We start from the raw sequence: 24,169 nt of genomic DNA, 5'->3' as shown, positions 1-24,169 counted from the left end.
GGTAGAGTCGAGAGGGTCGGGTGTTGTCACTCAGCGCGGCGGCTGAATCAATGGTCCGGCGTGGCAGAGAAAAGGCCAGCAGAGCGCTATTGATATGTTTAACAAATTAGCCCTGATGACGGCAGGTGTGATTGTGAGCACAGCTCTGGGGTCAGCTCGTCATATGGTGGCTAACAGACACGATATTGCTGCGTGTCCTGATCTCTCCATTCCCTCACAATGGCATTAGGGGCACCCCAGGGAAATAAAGAGTCCCACTCCCCTATCCCCAGTGCTCTTCAAATTAACTCCCCAGAAGGTTAAGCTCCCTGATTCATAATTATTCAAGCCCACCACCACCACCACCACCGGCCCTCTCCACATCCACTTCCCAACCCCTCTCTCCCTCTCTCCCTGCCACTTCTCCTGAGTGGCACTTGGCTTTTTGTGGGAAAGCCCAGGAATTAGATTAGCTAAGCCTGACCTGTGAACGTACAGCCAGATGACGGGAGCGGGATTGGACTTGATCTCTGCCTGTCTAGCTGTCTCTCTATTCAATCTAGCTGTCTGTCTCTCATATGGTGTGTTATTGCTTGTGAGCGTCCCTATGGATGAGACATTTTCAGCCGGAGCTATTCTGCAATTGCAAATATGGCTCTCCGAGGAGCGGCCAGTGTCAAGAGTACATCTCACTTGCATGGACATGATTTGAATGATGGGAGGTGCGATTGGCCTTCAGTTCTCCCTCTGTGGCCTTGTGACAGTCTCAATGCTGGTCTGCTCATTAAATAAGTGCCAGCATCAAATAAAACATAGTGACTGCAAAGCAAAGATAGAAAGAGAGTTTTTCTACAAAGTGTAGATCCAATGGCCAAACAGTCTAATGCGCTTGCATGATTGCAGTTTTAGGTTCTCTCCTCTTAGAGTATTATTTTTTCCTAATATCTATGATCTTAAGAGGAATGTTGGCGGTCAAAAGCAATGCACTCTCCTTCTCTTAAAAGCAGTTTCATTTGAAATAAAATGCACCAGGATTATCCATGGTTTTTAAGGAATTTGCTCTCTCCTGAGCTCACTTAGAGTCTGGATTGCACTGGAAAACTAAAGATCTCTGAGTCAAGAGAGATAACTTTAAATGCTGAGTGGTTATAATGATGAGATTTAGGATGCAAGTGTCAGTTAAATCCGAAATCTGCATTAGAATTTCATCAACCCTCAGAATTTGTGTGTGTGTGTGTCTGTGCATCGCCACAAAAAGACGCTTTTAACCTCTGTGGTTTGGGTTTTACCTGCTGGAATTACACTAGAGTAGCACTACTACTGAGGTCTTAATAGTTGTCACACTTCTCAATCAGCGTAGGTCTTCTGTGGTGGAGCCGCGTGCCTCTGAAGTCAATTGGGTTCCTCTGGAGGCCGAGGTAATGTAATGAGGGACCACTCTGACTGAGGGCCGGGCTCCTTTCTCTACAATCACATAATTAATCTCCTGATTCTACCCCTCACTATGTCATGACAGATACGTTTGTGTTTGGTGCATAATGGTGAAGTGTTCTGCGCTTCCCGCATGCCTCTGTTTTGGAGAACGGTTATAAAGCCCATTCCTTTACGGCCTGCAGAGGGTTACGAACAAAACAACACTCCCTTTGGGCCCTATTAGGAGACAAAGAGAAACACACACACTTCTCAAGCAGGTACCCTAATAATATGTCGGCAATTTAGATAATGACTGGGAGTGAGATAAACTGAAGTGTGTATTACAGGTAATTGGATCTGCAGTGTGTTGGCTACCTAAGCATATATGGGGTTGTGTATTGTGAGCTGGTTCTTCAGCTTACAAGGGGCACTAGAAGATGGACTGTCAATGATAAGTATTGTAAGCGTGTGCAGTTATAATGGCCAGTCTGAGATATTTTATCCGCCCACACCTACGGACATCATCGGAGCCCGAAGCAAATCACAACTGGCTTCGGAGAGCCGGCTGTGGACGAGGCAGACTTTACATCATTTCTCCTCAGATCCCCGGCTCTCGCGAGCACGTCCAGTTAGTCGGAGGATGACAAATACAACACCCGGGGCTGTCAGAATGATCAAGTTGAGAGAGTTTTTTTCTCCAAGGTGAAGCCGAGAAAAGTTGGAGCCATAATGAGAGTTGTCAAGCCTGTGAGGTGAAGCGCAGAGTATAGCAGGCGGTGGGAGCAACGCAAGGGTGCCTTTGGGGGCCTGGTGGGCTGGATCTCCTTGGCCTTTAAAGAGATTACCTTGGCAGTGTAAGGAGCAGGTCTACCCAGAGGGTTTAGGGGGAGATAGGCCAAGTAGCCCATTACCAATACTGCAGAGGACCCTCACAAGCTTCATTAATAATCTGATGATGAATCACTTTAATTGGACCTTTATAGCTGTTCCCATCTTCTCAACTCTATTCTTAATGGGCTGGTAGTTTGTTTTTATTTCACACAATAATAATTTCTCTAATTGATTAAGTTTTTACTTATTTCATGAAGGATGGGTTAGATAAATAAGGCTAGTAGCTAATGTGACGACTCTTTAACAAAGCGCTCCTTTCTGGCAAAATGCTTAATTTGCCATCTTTGTTCAGATATGTCCATATGGTTCAAAGTAGTGCCTGTTTTAAGACTGCACACAGGGTCAGATTTCTCCCACTCTTAATTAGATGAGGGATAGCCTAATTAAATCAAATTCATTATCCTCAGCTCTAGAAATCAAGAGGCTCTATTGGAAATAAGGTTAGGCTCCCCCTCATCCATCATGCCCTAACTAACCAATTTACAGGCCAGCCTTTTGCATGAGGCATTATTACCTTGTCATAAACACTTACCTTTAAAATCCTCGAATCAAGCCGTGATATGCTAAGCTTTTATCACATTAGTTTGTGCTACTGTGTCAGCCTCTTTCTGCCTAAGATAAAGTAGGCTCCAAATAATTATATTAGCCACATAAGGCGGAGACAGTGCAAACGACTGCTATTTAAAGCTGGCTGATAATTCCATATAATTAAGACATAGTACAGTTCCTCACACGGAAGAGGGATCGAGGGCTTTTCTGTGGTGAGACAATGAAAAACACAACAAACAGCTCTGTATTCAGGCTTTTTTTAAAAAGTAAAATAGGTGCTATAGACTGAAAAACATCACATGTAGCTGCGAAGAATTTGACTCTCTGCTTTGGCTGCATCTAATACCGTTAACTGTACACTTGGCCACAATGTCTCATTCCTGCAGCTGTGAGTCACGAGTCACTCCGCGTCCATTGTCTTGGAGACACAAAAAGCTACCATCATGATTACCCGGAGCTCAACTGATCTATCTGAGCAGACGAGCCATTCATCATATGGCTCGTCTTCGATGCCAGAAATGATTAAAATTCTGTATTTTAATAAAGTGCCGGTCGCAGCACTGTTTCACGGTTTCTCTTTGCATATTTACATCTGATTAGCGCAGGTTTAGCATGTGAATAGTGTGGTAAAGATGGGAGAATGCTGTTGCTTAAAATTTATAACAGTCCACCATAGGGCCACAAGCCCTTTAAATGCCGTGCGGTGGTGGGGCCATATTCTGAAACACATGAGGCCTGTCCTCTGATCTGTGTTGGAAAGTGAATTAGTAAGCTCCATTCTAAAGCCAGTGATAGCAATGGGCTGAGAGCAGTGATTTGTTGGCAGTGTATATTACAGCCCACGGTCAGGGAGGGAGGGATCAGAGAAGCGTGTGTGTGTGTGAGGGATAGGACAGGGGGCCTTATCACTCAGTGTTTACTCACAGTAAATTGAGTTGAAATAATAGTCTTTCTCTGAGGCTAAACAATGGAGCAGGCTGCAGGCCGAGGGCCCAGGCTGGTGCGGAGCTGGCCTGCGCCACTTCAAAATGAAAGGCAGAGCCCGGGGCCATGGGGAGGAGGCACGGTGGGAGTGGGGGGGGCCTTTATGTGGACGGCTACACCAGTCGCAGAGCAGACACCCCTCTGACAGGCACCTGGGTAGGACAACGGGGAGAGAGAGGAGCTGGGGCTGGGAGGGGAGGGGTGGAGGTTGGTGGGGGTGGAGTGATGAGGCCTCGGGGCTCTGTCATTACGTTGGTGGTGGAAAGGAAGATGACTGCCCCGAGGACAGAGGAGCGACAGGTCCCGGTGGGACAGCGGCCACAACCTCTCATTCCCCTGGGTCTGCACTGGGACTGGTGGGACGTGTCAGTCTGTTAGCCCCCCCTCCTTGCTTCAACACGCTCTCATAACCTCTGGCTATGGGTGAGCTCCAGGAGTCTAACCAGAGGAGGGAGTGTGTGTGTGTGTGTGTGTGTGTGTGTGTGTGTGTAAGCAACAGAGAGGCAGAGGCTGAAAGAGAGAGGTGTAGAGAGCATATCCATGTAGTGCGCAGACCCTCCTATGCCATTGTTTCTGCGTGTGTGTGCTTCAGCTGCACCTCAGCTCTGCCTCCTTCCCTTCATTTATCATTCTGCAACATAAAGTGCTGCCACAGCATTATAGAAACAGCTGCTTTTTTCAGACAGCCTCAGAGAATGGGCTGCTCCCCAGCACACAAAGACACTCCTGGACCTAAAGAGAGTGTAAAATTGGAGTGTGAATACAAACCTTTTTCCTTGCTGAGAGGGCTGACCACGGGTGTCACTGCGGCGGGAGACATTGTCATCGCATCTGAAGACAAATAAGCATCCATATCGGCCCAATCATGTGTACAATGAGTGGCAGGGGCACCAGTGAGATGGGCCTTGTTCACAGCCAAAATATGCTACAGCTGCTGCCCCATCACACTCTCTGGGGAATTGATATCAGGCGGTTTAAGCAGGCCTTATATGTATGACTCATCCGAGTCGGGGCACCTGTATCTCTGTGAGCTCCACTACAATACAATGTCCATTTATTGAGTCCTGAGCTAAAGCAGAGGGAACACAAACCCTGTCAGTGCTCTGTTAGGGGTCATAATGCAGTCACTAAAGGGCCAATGTTGGTCCACTGAGTTGACTTGAGGTAAGCGCCGCAGGGCCATGCAGATACAGTTGGGTTCGTGGGGAGACCAGGCGTGCCGTGCCATGCTTCTCCATTCCATTCTGTGCCTTAAAGGCTCCACGTGGAGAAAAGGGAATTTTGTCGAACCTGTTCTCTTCCAGCTGGAGAGATGAGATTTTACACTCCGCCAACCACATGACAGATAAAGGCTCAGTGTGCGTATGTGTGGGTGTGTGGGAAAGACAGAGGAAAGCCGAGAGAAAGAGCAGAAAGGGCATCAGACAACTCTTCTGCCAGAGCTCCTGGGGCAAAATGCATGCTTGAATACTTGAAGACATGAACAAAATAGTTTCACAGTAACATTAGCTGCTGCAATGGAGAGAGAATTTCCCTTTTAAACACACAAACACGCACATACACAATGCAGGTTGCAGCAAGTCCAGACAATTCATTTATTGTTCTTTTAGGGTTATTTGTACCTCGTCTGGAATTCATATCACAGATAACGATGAAATAATCAACAGAAATGTTATGTGCTGCAGGTGTTATTTTAAGAGCTAACAATAAGAGTAAAACAACATAATTTTAACCGTACAATGAAAGAAAGAAATAGATAAATGACAATAACATTAGAAATATATATATAGACAGTAGATTTTGCAGTAAATGTGTGTGTGTGTGTGTGTGTGTGTGTGTGTGTGTGTGTGTGTGTGTGTGTGTGTGTGTGTGTGTGTGTGTGTGTGTGAGTGTGTGTGTGCCTTGGGATGGGAGAAGTATTTAGATCAATTACCAATACTGCAATGTAAAAATACTCTATTACAAGTTAAGTCCTGCTTTGAAAATGCTATTAAGGTAGCCAAAATAAAAGTACTCATAATTAAAAAATATGGCCCATCTGAGTGTTTAAGCATTATATATTGGATTATTAGTAGCATTTTACTGTATTTGGTCAAGATGGAGTTATTTTTTATACTGTTAGAAATCTTAAGAAAGTAAGTTTCAGTGGAGTAAAAAGTAAAATTCTGTAGTGGAGTATCAGTATAAACTCAATTATTTACTGTAGTAAATGTATTTAGTTACAATCCACAAATGGTAATTTTTAGCTTACACCAAGGATAAAACAACACCATTGTTTTAATATATATTTCAGATCTAACAATTATTTGTGCAGGAGTTTATGAATAACATAAACTCCAAGTAGCAGAAATCTGTCTTTTTTAATCAGAAATAAATATTACTGTGTTGTTAACTTAAAGAGAATATCAAGTCAACTGCAGTAAATATAATTGGATTACTTTTAACAACACGTCTGCCTCTGTGTACTGGCTGATCTATATTTTAAAACCTCTCTAGCTTCATTTAATTGGTTTAGGAGTAACTGGGTGATCTATAGTAGATAAAATGAGGAGTGCTTGGCAACCAAACCTGATTCTTTATAGAGCTTTACATCATTTCTTTCATTCTTCTAATATAAATTCATCACTTTTATGTTTGACTCCCTCGAACAGGCGCTCTTAAATCAAACAAAATTGGGAAAGAATGTATTAAAAAAAATAAATAAATAATGATGATGCAAAATGACCTTTTCTTTCCCTCTCGACCTAAAGATCCCTGGAATTTGTAGGTGGTCTCAATAATGTAGCTGATGGTCTTTAGTGAAACAGCAGGTTTTTGGTTTGCTCTGCGGTGTATGTGCGCCCCTCTGTCTGTTTGACACATTCCAACACTGCACCCCTCTCCAAGGCTCCTAACTACCAGTCAGTCGCCATGGTTACAGCCATACATCCATGCCAGCCCTTCACACTCAAAGACATATTTGTTTGGCTAGTGTAGCTACGTTCCCGACAAAAAAACACAGCTTTTTAGCATAACACCTGCTAATCTTGGGATTTAGCTCTTTGAAGAGGATTGCTGATCAGAAATTCAAATATATTATTTGAATGCTAATCTGAATGTTAATCCCCGGCCCCTGGGTCTTAAAGCATCCTGTCTTTCAATAACAATGTTTATTTTTCATTTGCTTTGCCTTTTTCATTTTCTCTCACCCCCGCCCTCCCCTTATTTAGCCCCGCAGTCTACTCCCTCGAGGATATTAAAGGTGGACTCATCCTTTAAAGTATGTTGCAATTTAAGAGCGTCTGTGATTTGGATGCTCCTATACACATGGATAATAATCATTTGTTTTGATGAGAATTTAGGTCGGCCTGGCTGTAATACTTGGTATCGATCCTGGTGGACTGATGTACCTTTCAGCATCTTCCACCACCTTCTGATTTTCCTAGATTTAATCTCAGTCTAATTTTAAAACTTTTTCTTACTTAAAATTCTTCAGAAAGATGCAATTCCATTCCCATATATTCTATTTTCTTGGGCCATTTTTATTAGAGTTCTTGTCTATTTTCCTCTCAATTTTGTTGAGATATTTTCCTAGATGTTATCAGCATGACTGTATCTGTGAGGCTGAACGTTAGCAGCTAGAGGAGATAGGCGGGTGGCTGGTCTGAATGTCCTTTAAATTATGTTTTAATTCGGATAAATAAATGCCAACAAAAAAAAGGAGAAGATAATGAAAGACCGACCAGACCAAAACATATACATCCTTATAAAAACTGCAGCTGCTTATTGACTTATGTGAGTAGTTAACATGGTGTACGTTAGTCTATAATTGCTGACTGTATATCCTCATCCAGTCAGCAGACTCTACCGTGCATGCCGTTCTTTTGACATCAGCCTCTATAGCGCTGACTTTTGTCTTGGCTAAGACACAGAGACAGAGAATCATCAAGGGCAGCAGGATCACACACATGAATCCGGATCTTGTGAACAACGTCTAATTCCTGGTTGCCTCACATTCTGTCCCCCCACAAACTAATTTTGGGCTTAGACTGAATCTCTGTTAAGTAAACAGAGCCCCCTCATACTACCAGCCGCCATCACAATGATCTCCAGATCATCTCTGCCCATTAAAACCTGGGCAAACACTTTACTTCACACCAATATACTAAAGATTGGAGGATGAGAAGAAGGGGAAACACACAAGGGCTTTTTTCTGTCCTTTCCCAGATTGTCTCTCTTTCTCCTTTGCTACCTATTAATCCAGTATCTTTCAGCCCTGGTAAACTCCTCAAGATGGACATTGCTTGGTTCAGGGTGGAAAGGGGTCAAGCTCCACTGGCCTCTGCACAGAGCTGTGGAATTTTTCATTAGTGCACAGCTGGGTCACAAGTGGCTCCAAAGCCGTCTTAATATTGTGTAGGCCCACAGATTAGGAGCGGAGAAAAGAAGCCAAAGCGTGATGCTCTCCACCAGACCCTGTCTTTGCATATTTGCAGACTTGTGCTTTAGAACACCTCATATTACTGTTTGTTTTATTTCTTAGACCCAGAACCTCTGGGTCAATAGTAATTATAAAGCCCTCCAATCCAAATGTTGTTTTTTAACCATTCCAGCGCTGAATCTGTAAGATGAGTCCATTTATTTTCTTACAATAAAGAAAGTAAAGTGTCTTGGCGTTGGCCGAGGCTTCTGTGACTTTTTCGCTTCATGATTTAATCTAGTCTTTGAGAACTTTTTGTTATTTGGACGTGAGATCATCATTTATTTCTCCAAAAGTGATATAAGCATCAAGACTTGTAGTCAGCTCCCGAGTCAACCTCTCATTAAAAAAAAATACATATAAAAAAAAAATAAACCTTGTGTGTCTGTGGGCAGTTATAGTCAGCCATAGCTCTATACCATGTGATAGCCATTACACTTATTGTAGCCATCACTCTCTCTGCTCTCCCAGCTCTTTCAGAAGCAGCAATCAGTCGCGGTGGCTCGTCGAGCGGGCCAAGCCCTTAATGGTGGGCTCTGCTCCACCTCACGCAGATCAGCTTGGAAGGGGCGGACACACAGAGACCCAGCACTATTATTATAAATATATATATATATATATATATATATATATATATATATATATATATATAAAATAGCTGCAGATGACTTTACAGGTGCTTTTACTGGGAGCTGTCCAGGGATTTCTGTTCGGTTCTTGGCGTCTTGCTTTTAAAGAGGCTGCGTTGTAAACATGTCACATCTCCAGCAGCGATGGCCCTTAACAAACTGCCTCACTTACTGGAGTGACAAAAGGCAGAGCACAGCACTTTATAACAGCCCTGTAATTCACAGTCTTTCTCATTTATTTGCTTAAGGATCTACTCCAGTTTTGAGAACAGGTAAAAAAAAAAAAAGACAAAATGCAAAAAAACATACATCCTTACAGTGATCATCTCCTCACTGATGCTGTTGCTCAGAGTATTGTTTGTTCTGAGCCTAAATGCGATGTTGCACTCATTTTACATACTCAGGAACACCAGCTGTCCAAACAGCATCATGTGTGCCTGCCTGCTTACTCTTGTATTTAGATGTGTACTTAGCCTCCTCTGCTGCCCAATACACTGTCCTTTTCACTCCATGAGCTTTGTTCTACCTGTGTGGCTGGGGGTTGGGGGGGGGGGATTATTTCCACGCTGTTTTCCTACTGACTCATTAGCAGATACATGTGAATGAGGGTTGCTTGATGCTGCAAGACAATTCTCAGCATTGCTTTCGGAGCTTTGCATGAACACATAGCCTTATCGCCGGCAAGGTACTAGTCAGAAATTAAGATATACACACACTATTTGCATGTTTTTTTAGGCTCTTGCAGTCAGTTAACATACACCCACACAAACACCTCGTCCTCTCCAAACTGTATTTCAAGTGTTGAGTAATCTGTGAAACACACAGCCGCTGGAATGAGATCATTTGAATAACGACTTCAGGGTTAGGATTTCTTTGTGCAGCTGTGCAGTATAGCGTTATGTACAGATATGCCTGGGATGTCTGTCTGGCCGGAGACTTGTCTGAGAAGTTCCACATTCCAGTGCATGGGAGCTCATGCTGCCATAGAAATAAAGTGGCCATATTTATTTTCGCAATAGGGGGACGTGTGGGATAGACGATCCTGGAAACACTTCACTCTAGACTAACTGTAACCGGTGTCTTTTTACAGATTCACCATAGTTCTGTTCAGCAGCTATTACTAAGTGCGTTCCCTCTGAGATGTGGGGCAGGTGCATATGCATACACAAACACACCGAACACGTCTCCGCTATTATCTCCGTTATGCCAAGTGCAATCAGCTCGTCTCATTCCTCCCCTGCGAGCTCGCAGGCAGCCGCTGCTGCGCTTCAGTGCGGGGAACAAGCAAACCCTGTGGCCAGAGCTGCGTGATGAAGAAGGCACCTTTGGGCCATTAGTGGTGTACACATCTCCCGTTAATGTGTTTTACTTTTACCTGCTGGGAGTTTAATTAAAAAACAAAGAGCCTCAATTTAAAGGCCATTATTATGCTAATGTAGTAAGCACGGGATGGTGATTAAGCAGCTTTTAGAGCTGACTGGAGCTGGCCCTTGGGAGCAGAAGGATGGCACTTTTTATTTGGCTTCATTACTCTCCATGAATCTATGCTCCAAAGAGAAATGCTGATACTATGAAACAAGGTCAGCTACTGAGATCATTTATGGAGACAGCGTTATCGGTCCCACTTTTTTGTACTGTACTACTCATGGAGGTTGAAAGTTAGTTTGAACCTCCTTTTCATGGAGAAAGAATTGGATGTGTTGTATCTGCTTTTATTAACATGTTCACAGCCAGTGTTGTTCAAGTAAAACTTTCTTTTGGAATCTGCTTTTATCATCTGGCCCTCTGCAAGCAATCAAACACTTGTATTAACTAAACTCAGGTTGCTATTTTTAAATCAGCGTGGTCAACTTCTACTGATTCTAGAGGGAAACAGGACCATACATAACAAAGTAATTTTCATGATGTTGAGACAAAGTTGAAAAGTTTTGCCCTCAACATCTGGGCATCAAATGTTTTCCTCTTTAGCCGAAGCTCTTGATACTGTTCCTAAGAACCAGTGTTCACACACTGTGGCGTGTCTCATGAGGACCTGAGAAATGGCTGTTCAACAGTTCGGAGACCTCTGCTGACTCTTTGAGACAGATATGTTTGTTGCCTTTCCAACAATAAACAGAACAAGATTCCACCTATAAATCTGGACCAGAAATGAGCTGTTCATTAGATTTGTGTGAAAACTCTAAACTCGCATGAGAAGATCAACACCACTTTTATAATTTCTCGATAAGAGCAACCTGGTAGCTTGGTTTTGTATAAAGACTGGAAATTCTGGCTCTTTACAAAGTTAACAAAAAGCACCTCTAAGGCTCACTAATTGAAATGTTTCATCTCGTTCGTTTAATCCAAATGAAGCTGCGGGTTTACAAGGGCTTATGTGTCAGACTATTTCTGGTTATTTAGTTTGTTCTAGAGGGGGTGGTGGGTGGATTTTGTTAGCGGACAGAGCCAGGCTAACTGTTTCCACATTTCCGGTCTTTATGCTAAGCTAAGCTAACCAACAGTTATGAGAGTGGTATCGATCTTCTAATCGAACTCCCACCAGGAAAAACAAATAAGCACATTTCCAAAAATGTTGCAACTATTGCTTTAACATTTTTACGTACTTTTTCAGTCTTTATGGTAAGCTAACCGGCTGCTGGCGGTCGTCGTATCTTATCGTCTAGCTCCTCAGCAAGAATGTGAATGAGCGTATTTCCTCAAACTTTGAAGTCTCCACATCTGCTGTGAAAGGCAAAGAAACCTGAAAATATTCCGGTCAGCTTTGCCTGTCTGCCGGGAAAAGACTAATTCGAGATGTGGCAGCCAAATCAGGAAATATCAAGCGTGCACGTTTGACCGGTTGCTCCATATGCCCTTCGTCCTGCCCGGAGGCCCTCGTCTGACCTGCCTCCCGGTTCTCATCTGTCACCTCGGCAATGATTGGCATGGCCACAGGTTTCCTGCTCCAACACGAGAGCCCATCTTCAAAGTAATAGCTTACAGCTGCTGCCTGGATAATCCTCATCCCCTCTGTCTTTGAAGGGATGCGGTGACATAATAGCCCGGGCTATTCTTCCCTAAATTGTTTTGGTGGTTCTCTGAGTGTTGTTCAATAGCAAAAGGGGAGTAGGTGAGACTGTTGCACGTGTTGCTAAATGTAGCATGATTATCAAGCGCCATAAGCAGCTCCATACTCCCCGCTCCCCCTCTTCTCTCTCTTATTCTTCTGAGTTTCTTTTATCCCGCCCAGTCCTCCTGATGCTTATCACTGCGGCAGAAGCATTAAATGTAATGTCTGTAGAAGGGAAATCATTGGCAACATGTGGTGAGAGCTTAAGATGTTGTCACACTTTAAGTTGCCTATAATCTGTTCAAAGGGAGACTGCATAGTTCTCCAAAGTGCCTGGAAAAGGGGGGAAGAAGAAGAGCAGCAGAGAGGCCGAGGTCTCTCAGCTGCACTTGGCTCGGCTGAAGTGTTCATCAGACAAAATAACTGTCGGTCCCCGTTGGCTTTTGTCTTCTTCATAAGGCTCTTTTTTGTTCTCGTCTTTGTTTTTTAGCATTTGCTAAAAGCACAGCTCGTAGCGGTACAAGCCTCGGCAGTGTGATAATCTGTCACGGAGAGGAGGAGAAAACCATAGATAACGTAAGAAAGGACAGACAAGGGATTACAGGTATGTGGACACAGGATTAAAAAGAAGGACGTAATGATTCCTCTGGGAGAGAGCTATGTGCTGAGATGGGCTCTTTTTTTCCTTTATGAGTCCAGTTCTGGGGAGGCCTGGGTAAATATTGACAGTTCTCTCTGCTTGAGATGCAGCCATTGATCCGCACAGGAGGGTCTCATCGCTTGATCTGTGCGCTCAGGTGTGGGAGGAGGGAAAGCAAGAGCCAGGACGTGGGCTGTCATGCTGGTGGTCTTTTTTGTGGTGTCTTTTAAACACAGACTATAGCTTAAGGGTGCTGATCAGCCTGCCTCTGCGACACCGGGAGTCATGTTACCCAAGCAGCTGAACGTCCAGAAAGTGGATTTTAGGTGAATACCAGTCTTAGTGTGACGGGTCACTGGGATCAAGTAGAGGCAGAACGTTGTAAATGATCAGCTAAATCACTTTAAAGTCTGATTCCACTCACATCTACAGCACTTTGATATCTTTAATATCCCAGTAGAGCTTTGCAGAGAGCTGTAAAGTCTCCTTTTTCCGCTAACGTTATCAACAGCCCCCGCTGATGTGTTTTTCTATATATAAAATCATCATTTACATCTTCTCCTCTGTCTCCTGTTGGCATGCTGGCCCACTGGTCTGGTCCTCAAACCCCTAATCAGGTAATGTTGGGGAGGTTGAATGGCGTGCCTCCCCCTGGTCAACCTTCACTGCTCACACAGTGGTGTTGTTTTAAAGAGCATTCTTTAGCAGCTGAACTTGGAAAGGTATTAAAGTGGGATTAGGCTCCTCCACAATCCACTGCTTGTGTCATTCAGGGAGTTTGTGTTCTCCTCTCCCCACTGCCACCTCCCCACTCCTCCTCTGTTTGATTGTGGCTAGCCGCAGGAGTGGGACTGACTGTGCCTTTCAAAGGAGAGGGGTAGGGTTAAATCCCTAGTCCACTGCTCCCTGCTAATTCTCCTTGTTCCTTAGAGAAGGATTTACTTCTGCTGCCAGCTTCTCAAAGGCCTTCTCTGCCCATCCGAAAAGTCGCCGTTGCCTTCCTGTGGAGGTGTGGTTGCCATAGAAGGGGCGTCATGCATGGCTATTCCATCTGAACCCCGCTGAGAATGGGGACCGGGGACTGAAAACAGGCAGAAAGTCCGGATTAGACCCGAGGACAAAGCAGGACAGGAAGATTCCAGAAGGGACGAATAGGAATTACAGCAGCAAAAATAATGCAAAGTGACAGAGAGGGGAAATAGAAAAATAATGGCTTACAAGATTAGACTCGGCGAGGAGAAAGAAGAAAGGAAAGAGGGCTGAATGAGAATGTTTTCATCTAGATGAGAAGATTTGAGAGAGCGGTCGTAGGTGAATGCGGAGTCCTGGACGTATCAAAACCGCGCTAACAAGTCATTTCCTCAACTTTTTGCCCTCTTTCTTAGCCTAAGCCGGCAATCATTAGCTAAACATTAGAGTTAGAGCTGGGAACTTGTCTTGACAGATTCATCACCTCTTTTCCCTGATCCCAGCATGTAACACGCTAATCTCTCTAAAAACTAGAAACAAGTCCCCGAAGATTCAGTTTATCTTTACAAGAGTGTGTCGATGTAAGATTTCCTTTTTTAATTTTTTTTTTCACTTTTTTTTTTTGTTGTTGTTCTTGCCTTTTTGTTTTTTAGCGTCCAAACTTGGAGGTTTGTTTAGAAGATAGATCCAGGTTGGCAGGTCACTTAAACTAGAACCCTGCTTGTTTGAGAAACATGCCAACATTTCTTTTTCAAGGGATTATCCTTGAGGTTTTTCCATAGTTGAATAATAATCTTCTTAACTTATTGTAATAAATGGAAGATTAAAGGATTTTATGAACCCTGTGAGTGCCAGTTTCTGACATCTCTGCTGTTTTGCTGCTGCATGATGGTTAAAAAGAAAATAAGATGCTATAAGTGGTGTTTTCTGTGCCAGACTGGTGGTGATTTTGATCACAACGGATGAAACTAGCACCATTACCTATCAATTGATGTGATGTAATTAAGATAGCATAAAATTTAGCTCTCCCGATGCCGATCTGATGAGCAAAAGTGAAGCGATTATTGTAAAAAGCTGCATTGACAACAACAAAAACCACATCGTCTTGTTTCCAGCTTGCATACAGCTGCTCATACAAGTGTGAACACACAGGCACACACACACCATATCAGTACTCAATCAGCACCTATAACAACATTACCATAACAAAACCATCCTTTGGTTTCCCTCCGCTCATATTTACACATTATATTCATCACTATCGCTCATCCCTGTCCCGAACCAGCAGATGATGTCAATTGCTCCTCTTGCTGCCTCCCTGCCTTGCACAATGAAATAGATGTTCACCACAAATAGATAGGCGGTTGCCAGCTGTCTTCCAGACCAGGGCAAACAAAGAGGCCGCTAATAAATCCAGCTTTACGGCTGGACAAGATCAACCACACTCCCTGCCTTCTTGCTCCATTTAATGTGGCTTCTTCTGAACAACAGAGAACGAATTAAATGCCTCTCAGTCACCAATAAAACAATGCAAACATCTTCCTGAAAGGACATAAAAGAAGATGGAGGCGTTGTCTAGGAAATGGTGATAGAGGCAGTGTTGCACCATAGAGGCGTGATATTAGACAGTAAGATGAAATATGAACAGACTAGAGGGCAGCCCAGTAGTCAGCAATGAATCATGGTCTGATATGGTATCTGATGCACAGAGTATCGAGGGTATAAAAGAAATGTGTAAACTGTCAGTAAAGGCTTGATTGGGATCGTGAGGATTTGGTGATCACTGCACTAGAACATGATCCAGCCTCTTTTTTAGATCCGTGAGGAGGTTTGGGTGCCCATGACTGAGCTCGCTTGGAATGACGCGGGGCCGGGCCCACCCTAGAAATTTTAACAGATGAGCTGCTGCCAAAGGAGTCACCTCCTTGGCTGCCCACAGGATCAGCAAGCCAACTTGACTCTTAATCAAAAACCCTTGATGGGAAGAAGTCAAGAAAGGCTATGGGACAGAATAAAGCCACACACCTCGCACAAAGAAAAGTGAAACTTTTGCTGATCAGCAGCCACTGACGAGGCACAATTACAATATAACAGTAAATAGCAAAACATAGTGTTGATGTAGCACAAGGAAAGAAGAGTCAGTGAACTCAATATCTAACTAATTTTTTAACATTAGCCACCGTAAGCTGCTGGTCATAGCAGACCAAGTAAGCCTAAGAGTGTATTTAATTGAGCAAGGGTGCACTTTATTTACTGAATCTAACCTTTCATATATAAAACAACCTACAATCTTTTTCTTTTCTTATTGTTGCTGTAGGTTGTTTGCGACCAAGTGCAGTGGCTGCATGGAGAAAATCGCCCCCACAGAGTTTGTGATGCGCGCTCTGGAGTGCGTCTACCACCTGAACTGCTTCTGCTGCTGCGTGTGCGACCGGCAGCTGAGGAAGGGCGACGAGTTTGTCCTGAAGGAGGGCCAGCTGCTGTGCAAGATCGACTACGAGAGGGAGAAGGACTTACTCAGCTCGGTTAGCCCGGATGACTCAGACTCAGGTGAGCCCTCTGCACCCTCTCGCACAAGAGTGAGAACGACACCGTGGTGCTATCATCATATGGCACCAGGGTGTTGTATTCTGTATGCTCTGTTCCATCACAGTGGCAGCCAACATAGACATCCACCATAATGGATCTAAACTGAATCAAACTGGTTTTCGTATGGTAGTAATATTACAAGAAAAAAACAATATTAAACTAGTTACCAGATCATTTGCTGGAACATCTGAGATTTTCAGAGATCTTGCATGCAGCCCAGGCAGTAAAAACTTCTAACATATCTCCATCTGCAGCTTTTCAATGGCTGGTTTTGCAGCATTCAAGCGGGGGGGGGGCGGGCGCGTAGGTTTATGATACAGTAGGAAGTGGAAACAGGACGAAGCCAAGCCACCCTGTATTAATGGCTCTCTATGCGTGGGCAGGGTCTGGTGCTGGAAAGAATTAAATCACTGTATCATGGTGAGTGACAGAGGGATTTGGGGCCTTTCTGCAGAAAGCCTGCTCCACTACTCTTATCAGCTCTAGTGTTCCTCGCCTATAGCCTCCACACACAATGAGGCATCTCGCCAAGCCTCACTGTTCACTACCATCTGGCTCACATTTAGACATGCACAAAAGCAGGGAATTTGTCAAATACATCTGTGCCTGTGTCAACTTTTGTCAACTTGTGGGAATATTTGCTCTGCGTCTCCCTCGTTTGGTTGCGTCCCAGCGTATCGCGCAGGCATGTCTTTTGTGTGCGCGTCTCCCAAGTTTCAAGATGGAGAAAATGCCGACATGAACAGAGGTTAACCTTGGCATGTGGCGGATGAAATGTAGGTTTTTCGGTGGAGAAATGTAGATGCGTATCAGATAACAGGAGACACTGAAGCATCATGTGTGCCTCTCCTTACAGCCCCAGAATCATCAGGATTCATTAACAACACGGCTGGTTTTGATTTGCAAACACACGTTGTCAACCCCACACAGAAGGATAATTAATGTTTTTTTATTATTTCATTTATTTTTCATGTTATGTTTACATAGCTTTGTGGTCTTTGTGGCAGATGAAACTGAAATGCATGAGTCATTACAGAATTTCTCCAATGCTTTGAATTAAGTCACATATTTAATACTATGTGTCATGCCACGATTATTCAGCCAAAGAATAGTTTAAACTCATTTAAAATTATAAGAAAAGATTTTTATGAACATATTAATTGACATGTAATAGAGGATACACTTTAATATAACAATTTTCATGTGTTTTTGTGCTGTTTTCAGTACAAGCTAATGAATGATTATTGCATTTAATTTCAGAATTACTCTTAGGTAATGATTTTTTCTGGGAGAGTATTGAATATGTAGTTATTATGTGTAAAAGCTGCAAACAGCAAGCGACTTTAATGTAAAAAAATAAACTAACAGACATTTCCTTAACAATAGAAATCTAATAAAACCGAGTTATTATTTTGTTTTAATGGCACATTGCCGGATAGAAGCATAAAACTTACACCGATTTTACTACCCAAAACTGTAATATCCTGCTGCTGACAGTAAAAATCTAGCAATCCATATGAAAGTTGTCATTATTTTAAGCTCTGAAATAGAGCTAAAAATTGGACTTTCTTGCTGTGTCATGGGAGATGCATTCCCCCCGTTTGCTTTTTCATGTTGCACTTGATGTAGTATTCTTATCAGAGATTGATTTAGTGTAAATCAGACAAAGCTGAGTGCAATAAATTACAAGTGACGCAGTGTCCACTTCAATGACAAATGTGCATATTTCACTGTGCTCTCCAAGAGTAAGAGCTGTAGACTTCTATAAGTCTGATCGTACATGTGGCCTTTTCCTTTTGTAATAAATTGATAACAAAGTATCAAAAACACATGTGTCTCCTTTGATTATGCACTTGTGGTGTGTGAATCTCCCGGAATGGGGAAGAACGAAAATATATTTATCAGCAGACTGTCACTGACTAGAAGGGTGTAGTCAGTTCAAGCTTGTGCTGACGATACAGAAAAATGACTCTTTCTGCAGAGAAAAGTGACGATGAGGAGTTGGACATCAAGCCGGAGAAAGGCATTGGAGGCCAGGGGAAAGGGGACGACGGGAAGGATCCCAGGAGGCCCAAAAGACCACGAACCATCCTGACCACTCAACAAAGGCGGGCCTTCAAGGCCTCCTTTGAGGTGTCCTCAAAACCCTGCAGAAAGGTAAGACAGGCTTAAATAATCTGCTATTTTTTAAATATTCCCTGGTCTGCATTTGGTGTAATGGATATTTAGATGCCGACCACGAGCCCTACAGTAGTTTCACAAATAAAATTCTCAAATTAAAAAAATCTCCCCCACCTCAGAGCTGGGCTTTGAAGTGGCGAGCAGCATTCTGTTCTGTGTTAACTGAGGCAGGCTGGTGTAACGCAGTCCGCCTGCACCAAATGTCATACTGAGATACAGTAGGAGAACAGCCTCCGTAGCCCGGGCCCTAAAACAGGCGCTGCACCCGGGCCAAGGCTTTGAAGAAGCAATAACCAAGGGGTCCAAAAAGACCACTGCATTCATTCAGTGTTCACTGAAATCAAAGAGGCAGTGTGCCTATTGGAAAATGTGGAAGATATGTTAAGGAGTAAGTATTTCAGTGTGCTGTGAAGTGCTTTGTTTCCTTGTGCTAAATGCTGCAAATCTTTTGTCTTCGTGGTTCCAGGTGAGGGAGACGCTGGCTGCGGAGACAGGACTCAGTGTCCGGGTGGTGCAGGTGTGGTTTCAGAACCAGAGAGCTAAGGTGAGAGCAGCTAACACGGGATAAATTTGATTTTGTGTCCGCATACAACAGCCTTGTTCCATCTTAGAGTCCGGCTAATAAATCAGCACAACTATGTGTGTTAAACTTATCACCGCATTCCTTTCACAAATGTAGAAAAAAAAAAAAAAAGCCAAAGGAGTTGCAAATCTAGCTCACTCTTGCATTAAATGTCTACGCCCTCCTCTTTTCTGATTATTATCTTGTGAAAACCTTTGATACTTGACAATGAAGTGCTCTCAGATACAGATTTTGTGCGGTTCATTCGAGGGTGAACAGCGAGGAGCATCCTTTTTAAATTAAAGAGCGCATGTTAGTTTTGGGGGCTCCTCACAACTTTGACTCCTTCGTTTCAGATGAAGAAGTTGGCAAGAAGACAGCAGCAACAACAAGAACAACAGAATTCTCAGAGACTTGGCCAAGGTATGAGACAGCACAGACCCTGCGCACACAATGGAGGCTCATTGTCTCAAAGCTCTTTGTCTGGGATTTTTTTTCAATAGATATATTGAAATTTTCAAAATTCCAAAATTTTAAAGCCCTCTTTCACTCAAAAATGTGCTTTGCTTGTTGTGACTTCATTTGGTTGTATGAGCTTCACTGTGCACAGTCTGACGCTAGGAGGCTGTTTGTACATTCATCTGCTGTGCTCACCTTAAATCTGAACCTAACACGTGTAAACATGTGCGTGGATGATTTTGTGACATCACAACTACAAGCCAATCATGGTCAAGGGGGCAACCCAAGCAAGTGTGATGTGGAAACATGCAGCATTCATCGGTTCTGGATGTTTTCAGTGAGGGAGAAGGAGGAGACACAATTTAATGAGCTTTTACTTAAAGGAAGTTTAATTTTGTGTTGATTCTGGCGGCCCCTGGGACAACAATCCGACTGGCCAATCTTCTCACTGCTGATCTTGTTTGTTTTTGTAGGTCATATAGAGGCATCAGTATTAAATTAAGATTGTTTCATAACCAGTTCAAAACTCTTAACTTAACTCTTAACTACTAATAATAAAATTAAAAAGATAATTTTTACATGTCATAAAACATGTCTGGAGGGCGTCTTTTTTTCGTTTTTCGTGTCATAGCAACATATTGTTTTATATGTTGACATCAAGCTAGTTAGAAGCTGTACATGAGTTCTTTTTGGTGACTGCGAAACAGCACAGTGGAACACAGTGGATCAGAAACTGTGAGCTCTCTTCTCTACATCATGATGCGGTGTAGTCAGATGTGCTGTGAGAGTTTGTCTGAGAAACCAGTTCACAAATTCAATAATTACACGGAATGACAGATTGCAAACATCTCACTGTGTAAACAGAGCACTTCAATAGTATGATAGATATATGGTCTGGAAGCCAAACAAAATGAATGGCAGACGTCATTTTGCAAAGCCACTGCAAAGGAAAGTGCGGGGGGGAGGGGCTCCAGGGATGAAGCCACAAGAGTTTTGTGTCCCTCTCACAAGTCAGTTAGCCAAGAGCAGTGTTTGTGAAGGGAATTGTGGGAGAAGCCACAGGAAGGACTACTGGAGGTTACCATGGAAATACTAACAGACACAGGCAAGAAATCCAGGTACTTGGAGGTTGTTTCAACTCCAACACAAGCACCAGACTCCCTTTACTTTTATCAGTATTAGTTGTTTTTTCTCTGGCAGTCTAAAACAAAAGTGCAAACTCAGATCTAAAATTACCATGTGTGAGTGGGAAACATGTCTGTACTGTTAGTGCTCTACCCATCATGGGTTTCCCCTGTTCAGCCCCACGGTTCTGTGTGCACCCATTGTGTGTGGCTGCTTTCACATTCTGCCGACTCATCCCAAGTTTTTTCTGTATTTTCTGTAACGTTTTTCCCCCGTTTGCTCTCATCGCCTTGCAGAGGTGATGTCCAATCGCATGGAGGGGATGATGAACTCCTTCACGCCGCTGGCTCCGCCACAGCAGCAGCTGGTCGCCATGGATCAGAATGGTTACAGCACAGACCCGTTCCAACAGGGGCTCACCCCCCCACAGATGCCCGGGGACCACATGAACCCATATGGTGAGCATCCACCGACTCCACCAAAAAAAGAAAAACACACACCCAGTCCTGCTCTAAACACACACACATGCCTGTCCCTTGATCAACCTCATAGCTCCCCAGTGTGGGACATGTGTTCAGCCCACAGCTCCCCTGATTTAAGCCGCTCACAGAGACGTACAAGCGACTTCTCCTCCCACATGAGATAACACAAGCACACTCATAAGCTTTTGGGTTTTGAAGTTTCAAATGATTTTAACTCTCCGCCTCCAGTTCTGAGAGATGTCCTGTTAGTGATGTTTTTCAATGGTGGTAAAAACATGTGGTCAGTGAGGACAGCTCGAGATAAAGTGCAGTCTAAACAATGATTGAGGGCTGTGTGAGCTAATGAATCAGAATGAGAAAACAACATGTCTCTGATTTCTGTGTGATATAGGAAAGAATTAAAATGCAAACAAGGAGGAAGGGGGGGAAGAAAATCAGTCAATCAAGTGTTAGTCCGCAGGATGTAACTGGAATAACACATTTCTTAGTGATGTCCTCAACAAGCCCCAGAGGGACCATTTCCTGAAGTTCATAACTTCCTTATAATTTGCCTCCATTTAGTTCTTCTCGGTAGTAAGAACCCAAATCCCCAGTCTCATCACTCTCCTTTGGTTTGGGGAAAAGAACAATATTGGCAAGGCATTAAAAGATGTGTCTCAAATCACTGTCCCCATTTTGTGCAACACTATCATTAAGATCCAGAGTGTAATAAAGTTAACTATTCCCTCCAGAGAAATAACATGTTGAGGTTTTATGAAAGGCGGAAACAGTTGCTATTAACCAGATCTTTTAGGAGGATGCCCCTTGTTTACATGCTCCCTCATAGACCGCAATTGTCCCAGCGAGGGCAGCAAAAAGTGAGCTTTGATGATAGCTAACAAAACAGTTCTCCCAATTGTGATGACACACAACAGCAATTTCTCAAAGTGACTATTAGTAATTATAATTTCCCAACGCTGCCATAAATCTCAAATACAAGATTGCATTGATTTCAGAGTGGGGTGCGTGTTTTTGAATGACGCCTCCGCCACTGAATACTGAAGGCTAATCTCTGTATCGTCTCCCCGCAGGTAATGATTCTGCATTCCATGACATAGACAGCGACACGTCTTTAACCAGCCTCAGTGACTGCTTCATGGCATCGTCGGAAGTCAACTCCATGCAGGCTCGCGTGGGGAACCCCATCGACCGCCTCTACTCCATGCAGAACTCTTATTTCGCATCATGAAAGAGAAGAGTGAAAAAAAGAACATCAGCACAGAATAAACTGCCCATCTCAACCGAAAGCGCGATGGCCAGGAGTTTCTACACCAACACGGACACGACAGAAGAAACACCTCCTTGCAGTAGCTCCTGGTTATGTGCTGAAGCTTACTCAAAGATAGTAAAACCACTTGTTGTAGGACAGTGAAGATTCCTGGGGAAAAAGACTTAAATATTGTTAGAGATTATTCAGTAGGATTGCTTATTTGTCACAGGAGATCTTTTCTTTGTTCACTTAAAGAAAACAAGTAGATATTGAAGCCACTTATTACACACTCTCAAACCAAATAACACAGTGAATTTATACAGTGCATGATCAATTGTAAACTAAAACTTTTTGTAAGCCCCCCCTGGTTAAGATGTGGTGTTTGGACTGTTTCTTCTTTACACTACATGGATTTCCATGTTCACCGTTAGCATTTTGATCACTTTCAATAGGTTTAGATATTGTGTTAATAGTGAATAGGTGCAGCATGTCTGCAAGAGTGACTGTACATTTGTGTATGTATGAGAGTTTGTGGTGAGAAAGAATTGTTTAGAGGAGAAAAAAGTGGAGAATTCGGTGGACAAGTAGGATCAGTGAAGTGTAAATACTCTTCCCAGGCAAATTGGATGTGCATGTTAAAAATGGAAAGCATTCTATTTATTTAACTATAACAGGCTCTTGAAGGTGCATATTAAAACTGAAAAGCTTTATTTAAAAAGGAGAGAGTTTTTTTTTTTGTTGAGCAATTAGTGAGTTCATGAGTATCACAACTCATCTGTAAGCCTTTTTAATATGAAGATTAACCCTTTTGTTTTGTTTTTTCTTCAGCCAAGCTGTAAATGAGCAATGTTGCTATTTATTTCGTACAGACCATAAACCTTTTTGTTGTCATTGTCATATGTGCATTCTCAAATTGTTAAAGTTGCTAATTGACCAAAGTTGACTGGTTTGATGAATAAACAATGTCTTTCTCCTGATAACATTAAAATAAATGCCATTCAGTGATCATTGGTAACATTTCAAGTCCCAAATATAACCTGCTTTCACAAGTCTTGTACGGGGATAATTAGCAGATGAGACTAAGAGGGCGTACATGCTAGACATACCCACTGAACAACAACATGTTAACATTTGCATTGTGAGCACTTGTAGCCGTGTGTCTGTTATTTGATTCCAGCTATCGGTTTTACTTTAGAATGAACCAAATTAGCGTTTAGCCCTGATCACTCCAAACTCCATTTAGAAAACAAGCATTTTAAAAGTTAATTGCTCGTCATCTTGCAGACTGACCTGACAAAGTATGAATTCAGGCTATTTACAAATCGGCATCATTTTGATCTGTTTATTGCAATTTAATCACAGCAAAAACTGCTCATTTTGGGTTCATACAGCTGTAATGAGCCAGGCTAAGGGTGAATATGTGAAAAATGAAAGCGAGTTAAGCAAAGCAAAAATTTGCGTCGCCTTCTGTGTGAACACACCATTAATCCTATAAAACTACAAAACTACATTCTGAGCACATTATGTTACGGGGACACTGAGGCAGAAACATACGTGTACTGAGGGTGAGGTCGGAGAAGAGTTCAGGTGACATACCAATACAGCTGCATGACTAGAGAGCAACCCCACCTATAACCTCGGGGCTTGTCGGGCGGCTGCTTGGAAGTACCATCTGGGTGCTCCTTCATCTCTCTGACAGCTCCTCAATGTGGCCAGGCAAGCTTCCACCCACTGTCTTAGGAGTCACATGACCACGCAGACAAACATTGCATTTATGATCTTCTGCGCTACTATATTCCTGCTCATGCTCATGACAGGGTTTAATAATCTTTGCTGCTACTCCTGAGCAGAAGGAGCACATGAAATTGTCAAATCTGTGAGGATTTAGAGCATGAGCACAGTGTGGTATATGTATATATCTTTACTATCAAGCCTTCAATCTGACAGCCAGGTGTTGGAC

General features: G+C 43.1%; 1 protein-coding gene across 2 annotated transcripts in view; it reads left to right on the top strand.

The window, feature by feature from the left end:
- The window catches only part of lmx1bb (LIM homeobox transcription factor 1, beta b), a 45,714-nt gene extending 22,497 nt beyond the window's left edge, over nt 1–23,217 (top strand). For both annotated transcript variants that reach the window (XM_051422044.1, XM_051422043.1), the window contains 6 exons: nt 15,880–16,112; nt 18,133–18,308; nt 18,799–18,876; nt 19,251–19,317; nt 20,775–20,936; nt 22,031–23,217. In XM_051422044.1, coding sequence (XP_051278004.1) covers nt 15,880–16,112; nt 18,133–18,308; nt 18,799–18,876; nt 19,251–19,317; nt 20,775–20,936; nt 22,031–22,188 — 874 coding nt within the window. In that variant the 3' untranslated portion in view covers nt 22,189–23,217. The remainder of the gene's footprint in view (nt 1–15,879; nt 16,113–18,132; nt 18,309–18,798; nt 18,877–19,250; nt 19,318–20,774; nt 20,937–22,030) is intronic.
- The last annotated feature ends 952 nt before the right edge of the window (nt 23,218–24,169 follow it).

The sequence above is a fragment of the Dicentrarchus labrax genome, unplaced genomic scaffold (genome assembly GCF_905237075.1).
Source record: "Dicentrarchus labrax unplaced genomic scaffold, dlabrax2021, whole genome shotgun sequence".
Lineage (NCBI taxonomy): Eukaryota > Metazoa > Chordata > Actinopteri > Moronidae > Dicentrarchus > Dicentrarchus labrax.
Note: the sequence above shows the minus strand (reverse complement) of the source record. Positions and strands in the feature narration are given on the sequence as shown.